This window comes from Engystomops pustulosus, chromosome 4 (genome assembly GCF_040894005.1).
Source record: "Engystomops pustulosus chromosome 4, aEngPut4.maternal, whole genome shotgun sequence".
Lineage (NCBI taxonomy): Eukaryota > Metazoa > Chordata > Amphibia > Anura > Leptodactylidae > Engystomops > Engystomops pustulosus.
In genome coordinates, this window is record NC_092414.1 from 995466 (window position 1) to 1009600 (window position 14135).

A 14135-nucleotide genomic window follows, 5' to 3' on the forward strand; every position below is an offset into this window, starting at 1 on the left:
GGGGGTGACCTACCTGTATGTGTGTATGGGGGGGTCACCTACCTGTATGTGTGTATGGGGGGTGACCTACCTGTATGTGTGTATGGGGGGGCCACCTACCTGTATGTGTGTATGGGGGGAGTCACCTACCTGTATGTGTGTATGGGGGGGCCACCTACCTGTATGTGTGTATGGGGAGTCACCTACCTGTATGTGTGTATGGGGGGGTCACCTACCTGTATGTGTGTATGGGGGAGTCACCTACCTGTATGTGTGTATGGGGGGGTCACCTACCTGTATGTGTGTATGGGGGGGTCACCTACCTGTATGTGTGTATGGGGGGGTCACCTACCTGTATGTGTGTATGGGGGAGTCACCTACCTGTATGTGTGTATGGGGGGGTCACCTACCTGTATGTGTGTATGGGGGGGTCACCTACCTGTATGTGTGTATGGGGGGGTCACCTACCTGTATGTGTGTATGGGGGGGGGCCACCTACCTGTATGTGTGTATGGGGGGTGACCTACCTGTATGTGTGTATGGGGGGGTCACCTACCTGTATGTGTGTATGGGGGGTGACCTACCTGTATGTGTGTATGGGGGGGCCACCTACCTGTATGTGTGTATGGGGGGGACACCTACCTGTATGTGTGTATGGGGGGGTCACCTACCTGTATGTGTGTATGGGGGGGGACACCTACCTTATACACGGGCTGGACTCACAGTCCTTATACACGGGCCGGACTCACAGTCCTTATACACGGGCCGGACTCACAGTCCTTATACACGGGCCGGACTCGCAGTCCTTATACACGGAGCTGCGGTGTCTCCTGGTGTTTTGGTGCAGCATCTTACGCTCTGGTCACATCCGGAGCTGCAGTGTCTCCTGGTGTCTTTGTGCAGTATCTTACGCTCTGGTCACATCCGGAGCTGCGGTGTCTCCTGGTGTCTTGGTGCAGCATCTTACGCTCTGGTCACACCCGGAGCTGCGGTGTCTTGGTGCAGCATCTTACGCTCTGGTCACACCTGGAGCTGCGGTGTCTCCTGGTGTCTTGGTGCAGTATCTTACGCTCTGGTCACACCCGGAGCTGCGGTGTCTTGGTGCAGTATCTTACGCTCTGGTCACATCCGGAGCTGCGGTGTCTTGGTGCAGCATCTTACGCTCTGGTCACACCCGGAGCTGCGGTGTCTTGGTGCAGTATCTTACGCTCTGGTCACATCCGGAGCTGCGGTGTCTTGGTGCAGCATCTTACGCTCTGGTCACATCCGGAGCTGCGGTGTCTCCTGGTGTTTTGGTGCAGCATCTTACGCTCTGGTCACATCCGGAGCTGCAGTGTCTCCTGGTGTCTTTGTGCAGTATCTTACGCTCTGGTCACATCCGGAGCTGCAGTGTCTTCTGGTGTCTTGGTGCAGCATCTTACGCTCTGGTCACACCCGGAGCTGCGGTGTCTTGGTGCAGCATCTTACGCTCTGGTCACACCTGGAGCTGCGGTGTCTCCTGGTGTCTTGGTGCAGTATCTTACGCTCTGGTCACACCCGGAGCTGCGGTGTCTTGGTGCAGTATCTTACGCTCTGGTCACATCCGGAGCTGCGGTGTCTTGGTGCAGCATCTTACGCTCTGGTCACACCCGGAGCTGCGGTGTCTTGGTGCAGTATCTTACGCTCTGGTCACATCCGGAGCTGCGGTGTCTTGGTGCAGCATCTTACGCTCTGGTCACACCCGGAGCTGCGGTGTCTTGGTGCAGTATCTTACGCTCTGGTCACACCCGGAGCTGCGGTGTCTTGGTGCAGCATCTTACGCTCTGGTCACACCCGGAGCTGCGGTGTCTTGGTGCAGCATCTTACGCTCTGGTCACACCCGGAGCTGCGGTGTCTTGGTGCAGCATCTTACGCTCTGGTCACATCCGGAGCTGCGGTGTCTCCTGGTGTCTTGGTGCAGCATCTTACGCTCTGGTCACACCCGGAGCTGCGGTGTCTCCTGGTGTCTTGGTGCAGCATCTTACGCTCTGGTCACACCCGGAGCTGCGGTGTCTTGGTGCAGCATCTTACGCTCTGGTCACACCCGGAGCTGCGGTGTCTTGGTGCAGCATCTTACGCTCTGGTCACACCCGGAGCTGCGGTGTCTTGGTGCAGCATCTTACGCTCTGGTCACATCCGGAGCTGCAGTGTCTCCTGGTGTCTTGGTGCAGCATCTTACGCTCTGGTCACACCCGGAGCTGCGGTGTCTTGGTGCAGCATCTTACGCTCTGGTCACACCCGGAGCTGCGGTGTCTTGGTGCAGTATCTTACGCTCTGGTCACATCCGGAGCTGCGGTGTCTTGGTGCAGCATCTTACGCTCTGGTCACATCCGGAGCTGCGGTGTCTCCTGGTGTCTTGGTGCAGCATCTTACGCTCTGGTCACACCTGGAGCTGCGGTGTCTCCTGATTCCCGTGTTGCAGCTCTCGGTGTGACTGGAGTTGTCGCTCCTCTCGTTGCAGATGTCCTATCGTCTCTTCGATGACATGAACCTCCTGGAGACGTTTAAGATTCCACTGAAGGAATTCATGAACTACTTCCACGCCCTGGAGAACGGATACCGGGACATCCCCTGTGAGCGAGGCCGGAGGATGGGGGTTATACTCTGTGTGATAGGAGGCTAGAGCGTCAGCTCCCGGGGTCAGGGGGAGGATGGGGGTGATACTCTGTGTGATAGGAGGTTAGAGCGTCAGCTCCCGGGGTCAGGGGGAGGATGGGGGTGATACTCTGTGTGATAGGAGGCTAGAGCGTCAGCTCCTGGGGTCAGGGGGAGGATGGGGGTGATACTCTGTGTGATAGGAGGCTAGAGCGTCAGCTCCCGGGGTCAGGGGGAGGATGGGGGTGATACTCTGTGTGATAGGAGGCTAGAGCGTCAGCTCCCGGGGTCAGGGGGAGGATGGGGGTGATACTCTGTGTGATAGGAGGCTAGAGCGTCAGCTCCTGGGGTCAGGGGGAGGATGGGGGTGATACTCTGTGTGATAGGAGGCTAGAGCGTCAGCTCCCGGGGTCAGGGGGAGGATGGGGGTGATACTCTGTGTGATAGGAGGCTAGAGCGTCAGCTCCCGGGGTCAGGGGGAGGATGGGGCTGATACTCTGTGTGATAGGAGGCTAGAGCGTCAGCTCCCGGGGTCAGGGGGAGGATGGGGGTGATACTCTGTATGATAGGAGGCTAGAGCGTCAGCTCCCGGGGTCAGGGGAGGATGGGGGTGATACTCTGTGTGATAGGAGGCTAGAGCGTTAGCTCCCGGGGTCAGGGAGAGGATGGGGGTGATACTCTGTGTGATAGGAGGCTAGAGCGTCAGCTCCCAGGGTCAGGGGGAGGATGGGGGTGATACTCTGTGTGATAGGAGGCTAGAGCGTCAGCTCCCGGGGTCAGGGGGAGGATGGGGGTGATACTCTGTGTGATAGGAGGCTAGAGCGTCAGCTCCCGGGGTCAGGGGGAGGATGGGGGTGATACTCTGTGTGATAGGAGGCTAGAGCGTCAGCTCCTGGGGTCAGGGGGAGGATGGGGGTGATACTCTGTGTGATAGGAGGCTAGAGCGTCAGCTCCCGGGGTCAGGGGGAGGATGGGGTGATACTCTGTGTGATAGGAGGCTAGAGCGTCAGCTCCCGGGGTCAGGGGGAGGATGGGGGTGATACTCTGTGTGATAGGAGGCTAGAGCGTCAGCTCCCGGGGTCAGGGGGAGGATGGGGGTGATACTCTGTGTGATAGGAGGCTAGAGCGTCAGCTCCTGGGGTCAGGGGGAGGATGGGGGTGATACTCTGTGTGATAGGAGGCTAGAGCGTCAGCTCCTGGGGTCAGGGGGAGGATGGGGGTGATACTCTGTGTGATAGGAGGCTAGAGCGTCAGCTCCCGGGGTCAGGGGGAGGATGGGGGTGATACTCTGTGTGATAGGAGGCTAGAGCGTCAGCTCCCGGGGTCAGGGGGAGGATGGGGGTGATACTCTGTGTGATAGGAGGCTAGAGCGTCAGCTCCTGGGGTCAGGGGGAGGATGGGGGTGATACTCTGTGTGATAGGAGGCTAGAGCGTCAGCTCCCGGGGTCAGGGGGAGGATGGGGGTGATACTCTGTGTGATAGGAGGCTAGAGCGTCAGCTCCTGGGGTCAGGGGGAGGATGGGGGTGATACTCTGTGTGATAGGAGGCTAGAGCGTCAGCTCCCGGGGTCAGGTGGAGGATGGGGGTGATACTCTGTGTGATAGGAGGCTAGAGCGTCAGCTCCTGGGGTCAGGGGGAGGATGGGGGTGATACTCTGTGTGATAGGAGGCTAGAGCGTCAGCTCCCGGGGTCAGGGGGAGGATGGGGGTGATACTCTGTGTGATAGGAGGTTAGAGCGTCAGCTCCTGGGGTCAGGGGGAGGATGGGGGTGATACTCTGTGTGATAGGAGGCTAGAGCGTCAGCTCCTGGGGTCAGGGGGAGGATGGGGGTGATACTCTGTGTGATAGGAGGCTAGAGCGTCAGCTCCTGGGGTCAGGGGGAGGATGGGGGTGATACTCTGTGTGATAGGAGGTTAGAGCGTCAGCTCCCGGGGTCAGGGGGAGGATGGGGGTGATACTCTGTGTGATAGGAGGCTAGAGCGTCAGCTCCCGGGGTCAGGGGGAGGATGGGGGTGATACTCTGTGTGATAGGAGGCTAGAGCGTCAGCTCCCGGGGTCAGGGGGAGGATGGGGGTGATACTCTGTGTGATAGGAGGCTAGAGCGTCAGCTCCCGGGGTCAGGGGGAGGATGGGGGTGATACTCTGTGTGATAGGAGGCTAGAGTGTCAGCTCCCGGGGTCAGGGGGAGGATGGGGGTGATACTCTGTGTGATAGGAGGCTAGAGCGTCAGCTCCCGGGGTCAGGGGGAGGATGGGGGTGATACTCTGTGTGATAGGAGGCTAGAGCGTCAGCTCCCGGGGTCAGGGGGAGGATGGGGGTGATACTCTGTGTGATAGGAGGCTAGAGTGTCAGCTCCCGGGGTCAGGGGGAGGATGGGGGTGATACTCTGTGTGATAGGAGGCTAAAGCGTCAGCTCCCGGGGTCAGGGGGAGGATGGGGGTGATACTCTGTGTGATAGGAGGCTAGAGCGTCAGCTCCCGGGGTCAGGGGGAGGATGGGGGTGATACTCTGTGTGATAGGAGGCTAGAGCGTCAGCTCCCGGGGTCAGGGGGAGGATGGGGGTGATACTCTGTGTGATAGGAGGCTAGAGCGTCAGCTCCCGGGGTCAGGGGGAGGATGGGGGTGATACTCTGTGTGATAGGAGGCTAGAGCGTCAGCTCCCGGGGTCAGGGGGAGGATGGGGGTGATACTCTGTGTGATAGGAGGCTAGAGCGTCAGCTCCCGGGGTCAGGGGGAGGATGGGGGTGATACTCTGTGTGATAGGAGGCTAGAGCGTCAGCTCCCGGGGTCAGGGGGAGGATGGGGGTGATACTCTGTGTGATAGGAGGCTAGAGCGTCAGCTCCCGGGGTCAGGGGGAGGATGGGGGTGATACTCTGTGTGATAGGAGGCTAGAGCGTCAGCTCCCGGGGTCAGGGGGAGGATGGGGGTGATACTCTGTGTGATAGGAGGCTAGAGCGTCAGCTCCTGGGGTCAGGGGGAGGATGGGGGTGATACTCTGTGTGATAGGAGGCTAGAGCGTCAGCTCCCGGGGTCAGGGGGAGGATGGGGGTGATACTCTGTGTGATAGGAGGCTAGAGCGTCAGCTCCCGGGGTCAGGGGGAGGATGGGGGTGATACTCTGTGTGATAGGAGGCTAGAGCGTCAGCTCCCGGGGTCAGGGGGAGGATGGGGGTGATACTCTGTGTGATAGGAGGCTAGAGCGTCAGCTCCTGGGGTCAGGGGGAGGATGGGGGTGATACTCTGTGTGATAGGAGGCTAGAGCGTCAGCTCCCGGGGTCAGGGGGAGGATGGGGGTGATACTCTGTGTGATAGGAGGCTAGAGCGTCAGCTCCCGGGGTCAGGGGGAGGATGGGGGTGATACTCTGTGTGATAGGAGGCTAGAGCGTCAGCTCCCGGGGTCAGGGGGAGGATGGGGGTGATACTCTGTGTGATAGGAGGCTAGAGCGTCAGCTCCCGGGGTCAGGGGGAGGATGGGGGTGATACTCTGTGTGATCCCGGGGTGATCAGTGAGTATGACAGATAGGTGGGTGTAGTTGCAGTGTGTGGGCAGCAGGCGGCGCTCTGACACTTTGTTACATTACAGATCACAATCGTATCCACGCCACGGATGTGCTGCACGCTGTCTGGTATCTGAGCACGCAGCCAATCCCGGGACTCCCCACCGTAGTGAGTGACAGCTCTGCCAGCGACTCAGGTACCGCCCCCTCCCGGGCACATGTCTGATAACTGTCACACTGGGTGCTGATGGGGCGGGGCCTGTATATCACACTGGGTGCTGATGGGGCGGGGCCTGTATATTACACTGGGTGCTGATGGGGCGGGGCCTGTATATCATACTGGGTGCTGATGGGGCGGGGCCTGTATATCACACTGGGTGCTGATGGGGCGGGGCCTGTATATCACACTGGGTGCTGATGGGGCGGGGCCTGTATATCACACTGGGTGCTGATGGGGCGGGGCCTGTATATCATACTGGGTGCTGATGGGGCGGGGCCTGTATATCATACTGGGTGCTGATGGGGCGGGGCCTGTATATCACACTGGGTGCTGATGGGGCGGGGCATGTATATCACACTGGGTGCTGATGGGGCGGGGCATGTATATCATACTGGGTGCTGATGGGGCGGGGCATGTATATCACACTGGGTGCTGATGGGGCGGGGCATGTATATCATACTGGGTGCTGATGGGGCGGGCCTGTATATCATACTGGGTGCTGATGGGGCGGGGCCTGTATATCACACTAGGTGCTGATGGGGCGGGGCCTTTATATCATACTGGGTGCTGATGGGGCGGGGCCTGTATATCACACTAGGTGCTGATGGGGCGGGGCCTTTATATCATACTGTGTGCTGATGGGGCGGGGCCTTTATATCATACTGTGTGCTGATGGGGCGGGGCCTTTATATCATACTGGGTGCGCTGATGGGGCGGGGCCTGTATATTACACTGGGTGCTGATGGGGCGGGGCCTGTATATCACACTGGGTGCTGAGGGGGCGGGACACCTGATGCTGTCACCTCTCCTGCAGATTCGGACAGTGGGGTGACACACGGACACATGGGATACGTCTTCTCTAAGACTTACGCCCCCTCGGAGGACTCGTACGGCTGCTTATCGGGGAACATCCCGTCCCTGGAGCTGATGGCGCTCTACGTAGCGGCCGCCATGCACGACTACGACCACCCCGGCCGAACCAACGCCTTCCTGGTGGCTACCAATGCCCCCCAGGTAAGTGTACATCACAGGGGGAGGGGCTATGCTAGACACATGGGAGGGGCTATGTTATACACAAGGGAGGGGCTATGCTATACACATGGGAGGGGCTATGTCATACACATGGGAGGGGCTATGCTATACACATGGGAGGGGCTATGTCATACACATGGGAGGGGCTATGCTATACACATGGGAGGGGCTATGCTAGACACATTGGAGGGGCTATGTCATACACATGGGAGGGGCTATGTCATACACATGGGAGGGGCTATGTCATACACATGGGAGGGGCTATGCTATACACATGGGAGGGGCTATGTCATACACATGGGAGGGGCTATGCTATACACATGGGAGGGGCTATGCTAGACACATTGGAGGGGCTATGTCATACACATGGGAGGGGCTATGTCATACACATGGGAGGGGCTATGCTATACACATGGGAGGGGCTATGCTATACACATGGGAGGGGCTATGTCATACACATGGGAGGGGCTATGTCATACACATGGGAGGGGCTATGCTATACACATCGGAGGGGCTGTATCATGCTCATGGGCGGTGCATTATCATAGCCAGTAGTCACGTGGGCGGGGCTGTAGTCCTGGTTATGATTGGCTGCCTGACTTTCCAGGCAGTGCTGTACAATGACCGCTCAGTCCTGGAGAATCATCACGCCGCAGCTGCCTGGAACCTCTTCCTCTCCCGACCAGAATACAATTTCTTAGTCAACTTGGACCACATGGAATTCAAGAGATTCCGCTTCCTGGTGATCGAGGCCATCCTCGCCACCGACCTCAAGAAGCACTTCGACTTCCTGGCAGAGTTCAATGCAAAGGTCAGAAGCCGAGATCATGTGACTCTGCCGACCCCGGGTCACCAGTGTCCACCAACATCTCACTCATTTTCCCCCCCCTCCCCTCGTCTTCCCCTGTCTTCACCCTCCCCTCCCCCTCCCCTCCCCTCGTCTTCCCCTCCCCTCGTCTTCCCCCTTTTTCATCCTCCGTCTTCCCCCTTTTTCATCCTCCGTCTTCCCCCTCCCCTCGTCTTCCCCCTCCCCTCGTCTTCCCCCTCCCCTCGTCTTCCCCCTTTTTCATCCCCTCGTCTTCCCCCTCCCCTCGTCTTCCCCCTCCCCTCGTCTTCCCCCTCCCCCCATCTTCCCCCTCCCCTCGTCTTCCCCATTTTTCATCCTCCGTCTTCCCCATTTTTCATCCTCCGTCTTCCCCCTCCCCTCGTCTTCCCCCTCCCCTCGTCTTCCCCCTCCCCTCGTCTTCCCCCTCCCCTCGTCTTCCCCCTCCCCTCGTCTTCCCCCTCCCCTCGTCTTCCCCCTCCCCTCGTCTTCCCCCTCCCTTCGTCTTCCCCCTCCCTTCGTCTTCCCTCTCCCCTCGTCTTCCCTCTCCCCTCGTCTTCCCCCTTCCCCCGTCTTCCCCCTCCCCTCGTCTTCCCCCTCCCCTCGTCTTCCCCCTCCCCTCGTCTTCCCCCGTCTTCCCCCGTCTTCCACCTCCCCTCGTCTTCCCCCTCCCCTCGTCTTCCCCCTTTTTCATCCTCCGTCTTCCTCCTTTTTCATCCTCTGTCTTCCCCCTCCCCTCGTCTTCCCCCTTTTTCATCCTCCGTCTTCCTCCTTTTTCATCCTCTTTCTTCCCCCTCCCCTCGTCTTCCCCCTCCCCTCGTCTTCCCCCTCCCCTCGTCTTCCCCCTCCCTTCGTCTTCCCTCTCCCCTCGTCTTCCCTCTCCCCTCGTCTTCCCCCTTCCCCCGTCTTCCCCCTCCCCTCGTCTTCCCCCTCCCCTCGTCTTCCCCCTCCCCTCGTCTTCCCCCGTCTTCCACCTCCCCTCGTCTTCCCCCTCCCTCGTCTTCCCCCTTTTTCATCCTCCGTCTTCCTCCTTTTTCATCCTCTTTCTTCCCCCTCCCTTCGTCTTCCCTCTCCCCTCGTCTTCCCTCTCCCCTCGTCTTCCCCCTTCCCCCGTCTTCCCCCTCCCCTCGTCTTCCCCCTCCCCTCGTCTTCCCCCTCCCCTCGTCTTCCCCCTCCCCTCGTCTTCCCCCGTCTTCCACCTCCCCTCGTCTTCCCCCTCCCCTCGTCTTCCCCCTTTTTCATCCTCCGTCTTCCTCCTTTTTCATCCTCTGTCTTCCCCCTCCCCTCGTCTTCCCCCTTTTTCATCCTCCGTCTTCCTCCTTTTTCATCCTCTGTCTTCCCCCTCCCCTCGCCTTCCCCCTTCCCTCGTCTTCCCCCTTCCCTCGTCTTCCCCCTTCCCTCGTCTTCCCCCTCCCCTCGTCTTCCCCCTCCCCTCGTCTTCCCCCTCCCCTCGTCTTCCCCCTCCCCTCGTCTTCCCCCGTCTTCCCCCTCCCCTCGTCTTCCCCCTCCCCTCGTCTTCCCCCTCCCCTCGTCTTCCCCCTTTTTCATCCTCCGTCTTCCTCCTTTTTCATCCTCTGTCTTCCCCCTCCCCTCGCCTTCCCCCTTCCCTCGTCTTCCCCCTTCCCTCGTCTTCCCCCTTTTTCATCCTCCGTCTTCCCCCTTTTTCATCCTCTGTCTTCCCCCTCCCCCCGTCTTCCCCCTCCCCCCGTCTTCCCCCTCCCCTCGTCTTCCCCCTCCCCTCGTCTTCCCCCTCCCCTCGTCTTCCCCCTCCCCTCGTCTTCCCCCTCCCCTCGTCTTCCCCCTTTTTCATCCTCCGTCTTCCCCCTCCCCTCGTCTTCCCCCTTTTTCATCCTCCGTCTTCCCCCTCCCCTCGTCTTCCCCCTCCCCTCGTCTTCCCCCTGCCCTCGTCTTCCCCCTCCCCTCGTCTTCCCCCTGCCCTCGTCTTCCCCCTCCCCTCGTCTTCCCCCTCCCCTCGTCTTCCCCCTCCCCTCGTCTTCCCCCTTCCCCCGTCTTCCCCCTCCCCTCGTCTTCCCCTGTCTTCCCCGTCTTCCCCCTCCCCTCGTCTTCCCCCTCCTCTCGTCTTCCCCCTCCCCTCGTCTTCCCCCTTTTTCATCCTCCGTCTTCCCCCTCCCCCCGTCTTCCCCCTCCCCTCGTCTTCCCCCTCCCCTCGTCTTCCCCCTCCCCTCGTCTTCCCTCTCCCCTCGTCTTCCCCCTCCCCTCGTCTTCCCCCTTCCCTCGTCTTCCCCCTCCCCTCGTCTTCCCCCGTCTTCCCCCGTCTTCCCCGTCTTCCCCCGTCTTCCACCTCCCCTCGTCTTCCCCCCTCCCCTCGTCTTCCCTCTCCCCTCGTCTTCCCCCTTCCCCCGTCTTCCCCCTCCCCTCGTCTTCCCCCTCCCCTCGTCTTCCCCCTCCCCTCGTCTTCCCCCTCCCCTCGTCTTCCCCCGTCTTCCACCTCCCCTCGTCTTCCCCCTCCCCTCGTCTTCCCCCTTTTTCATCCTCCGTCTTCCTCCTTTTTCATCCTCTGTCTTCCCCCTCCCCTCGTCTTCCCCCTTTTTCATCCTCCGTCTTCCTCCTTTTTCATCCTCTGTCTTCCCCCTCCCCTCGCCTTCCCCCTTCCCTCGTCTTCCCCCTTCCCTCGTCTTCCCCCTCCCCTCGTCTTCCCCCTCCCCTCGTCTTCCCCCTCCCCTCGTCTTCCCCCTCCCCTCGTCTTCCCCCTCCCCTCGTCTTCCCCCTCCCCTCGTCTTCCCCCGTCTTCCCCCTCCCCTCGTCTTCCCCCTCCCCTCGTCTTCCCCCTCCCCTCGTCTTCCCCCTTTTTCATCCTCCGTCTTCCTCCTTTTTCATCCTCTGTCTTCCCCCTCCCCTCGCCTTCCCCCTTCCCTCGTCTTCCCCCTTCCCTCGTCTTCCCCCTTTTTCATCCTCCGTCTTCCCCCTTTTTCATCCTCTGTCTTCCCCCTCCCCCCGTCTTCCCCCTCCCCCCGTCTTCCCCCTCCCCTCGTCTTCCCCCTCCCCTCGTCTTCCCCCTCCCCTCGTCTTCCCCCTCCCCTCGTCTTCCCCCTCCCCTCGTCTTCCCCCTTTTTCATCCTCCGTCTTCCCCCTCCCCTCGTCTTCCCCCTTTTTCATCCTCCGTCTTCCCCCTCCCCTCGTCTTCCCCCTCCCCTCGTCTTCCCCCTGCCCTCGTCTTCCCCCTGCCCTCGTCTTCCCCCTGCCCTCGTCTTCCCCCTCCCCTCGTCTTCCCCCTCCCCTCGTCTTCCCCCTCCCCTCGTCTTCCCCCTTCCCCCGTCTTCCCCCTCCCCTCGTCTTCCCCTGTCTTCCCCGTCTTCCCCCTCCCCTCGTCTTCCCCCTCCTCTCGTCTTCCCCCTCCCCTCGTCTTCCCCCTTTTTCATCCTCCGTCTTCCCCCTCCCCCCGTCTTCCCCCTCCCCTCGTCTTCCCCCTCCCCTCGTCTTCCCCCTCCCCTCGTCTTCCCTCTCCCCTCGTCTTCCCCCTCCCCTCGTCTTCCCCCTTCCCTCGTCTTCCCCCTCCCCTCGTCTTCCCCCGTCTTCCCCCGTCTTCCCCGTCTTCCCCCGTCTTCCACCTCCCCTCGTCTTCCCCCCTCCCCTCGTCTTCCCCCTCCCCTCGTCTCCCCCCTCCCCTCGTCTCCCCCCTCCCCTCGTCTCCCCCCTCCCCTCGCCTTCCCCCTCCCCTCGTCTCGCCCCTCCCCTCGTCTTGCCCCTCCCCTCGTCTTCCCCCTCCCCTCGTCTTCCCCCTCCCCTCGTCTTCCCCCTCCCCTCGTCTTCCCCCGTCTTCCCCCTCCCCTCGTCTTCCCCCGTCTTCCCCCTCCCCTCGTCTTCCCCCTCCCCTCGTCTCCCCCCTCCCCTCGTCTTCCCCCCTCCCCTCATCTTCCCCCCTCCCCTCGTCTTCCCCCCTCCCCTCGTCTTCCCCCCTCCCCTCGTCTTCCCCCCTCCCCTCGTCTTCCCCCTCCCCTCGTCTTCCCCCTCCTCCATGCTCCTCCCCCTTTCCTTACCCCTGTGTCCCTCTCTTACAGGTGAATGAGGACGTGGGTCCGGGTATTGATTGGTCCAATGAGAACGACCGATTACTAGTTTGTCAGATGTGCATAAAGCTGGCGGACATCAACGGCCCGGCCAAGAGCGAGGAGCTGCACCTCCAGTGGACCCAGGGCATCGTCAACGAGTTCTATGAGCAGGTGACTGCAGATACCAGGGGCCCCACAGCTCTGGGCCCCTCCAGGTGACTATAGATATCAGGGGCCCACAGCTCCGGGCCCCTCCAGGTGACTGTAGATATCAGGGGCCCCACAGCTCCGGTCCCCTCCAGGTGACTGTAGATATCAGGGGCCCCACAGCTCTGGGCCCCTCCAGGTGACTGCAGATACCAGGGGCCCCACAGCTCTGGGCCCCTCCAGGTGACTGCAGATACCAGGGGCCCCACAGCTCTGGGCCCCTCCAGGTGACTGTAGATATCAGGGGCCCCACAGCTCTGGGCCCCTCCAGGTGACTGTAGATATCAGGGGCCCCACAGCTCTGGGCCCCTCCAGGTGACTGTAGATATCATGGGCCCCACAGCTCTGGGCCCCTCCAGGTGACTGTAGATATCAGGGGCCCCACAGCTCTGGGCCCCTCCAGGTGACTGTAGATATCAGGGGCCCACAGCTCTGGGACCCTCCAGGTGACTGTAGATATCAGGGGCCCCACAGCTCTGGGCCCCTCCAGGTGACTGTAGATATCAGGGGCCCACAGCTCTGGGCCCCTCCAGGTGACTGCAGATACCAGGGGCCCCACAGCTCTGGGCCCCTCCAGGTGACTGTAGATATCATGGGCCCCACAGCTCTGGGCCCCTCCAGGTGACTGTAGATATCAGGGGCCCCACAGCTCTGGGCCCCGCCAGGTGACTGTAGATATCAGGGGCCCACAGCTCTGGGCCCCTCCAGGTGACTGTAGATATCAGGGGCCCACAGCTCCGGGCCCCTCCAGGTGACTGTAGATATCAGGGGCCCCACAGCTCTGGGCCCCTCCAGGTGACTGTAGATATCAGGGGCCCACAGCTCTGGGCCCCTCCAGGTGACTGTAGATATCAGGGGCCCACAGCTCTGGGCCCCTCCAGGTGACTGTAGATATCAGGGGACCACAGCTCTGGGCCCCTCCAGGTGACTGTAGATATCAGGGGCCCACAGCTCCGGGCCCCTCCAGGTGACTGTAGATATCAGGGGCCCCACAGCTCTGGGCCCCTCCAGCTGATTGCAGATATCAGGGGCCCCACAGCTCTGGGCCCCTCCAGTTGACTGTAGATATCAGGGGCCCCACAGCTCTGGGCCCCTCCAGGTGACTATAGATATCAGGGGCCCCACAGCTCTGGGCCCCTCCAGGTGACTGTAGATATCAGGGGCCCCACAGCTCCGGGCCCCTCCAGGTGACTGCAGATACCAGGGGCCCCTCAGCTCTGGGCCCCTCCAGTTGACTGTAGATATCTGGGGCCCCACAGCTCTGGGCCCCTCCAGGAGACTGTAGATATCAGGGGCCCCACAGCTCTGGGCCCCTCCAGGTGACTGTAGATATCAGGGGCCCACAGCTCCGGGCCCCTCCAGGTGACTGTAGATATCAGGGGCCCACAGCTCTGGGCCCCTCCAGGAGACTGTAGATATCAGGGGCCCCACAGCTCTGGGCCCCTCCAGGTGACTGCAGATACCAGGGGCCCCACAGCTCTGGGCCCCTCCAGTTAACTGTAGATATCAGGGGCCCCACAGCTCTGGGCCCCTCCAGGAGACTGTAGATATCAGGGGCCCCACAGCTCTGGGCCCCTCCAGGAGACTGTAGATATCAGGGGCCCCACAGTTCTGGGCCCCTCCAGGTGATTGCAGATATCAGGGGCCCCACAGCTCTGGGCCCCTCCAGGTGATTGCAGATATCAGGGGCCCACAGCTCCGGGCCCCTCCAGGTGACTGTAGATATCAGGGGCCCCACAGCTCTGGGTCCTTCC

General features: G+C 61.4%; 1 protein-coding gene across 1 annotated transcript in view; it reads left to right on the top strand.

Moving 5' to 3' along the window:
* The first annotated feature begins 2461 nt into the window (after positions 1-2461).
* Positions 2462-14135, top strand: part of LOC140128828 (cGMP-inhibited 3',5'-cyclic phosphodiesterase 3A-like) — a 28600-nt gene continuing 16926 nt past the window's right edge. The window contains exons 1-5 of the mRNA XM_072150531.1: positions 2462-2570; positions 6176-6286; positions 7124-7323; positions 7949-8152; positions 12184-12345. Coding sequence (XP_072006632.1) covers positions 2483-2570; positions 6176-6286; positions 7124-7323; positions 7949-8152; positions 12184-12345 — 765 coding nt within the window. The 5' untranslated portion in view covers positions 2462-2482. The remainder of the gene's footprint in view (positions 2571-6175; positions 6287-7123; positions 7324-7948; positions 8153-12183; positions 12346-14135) is intronic.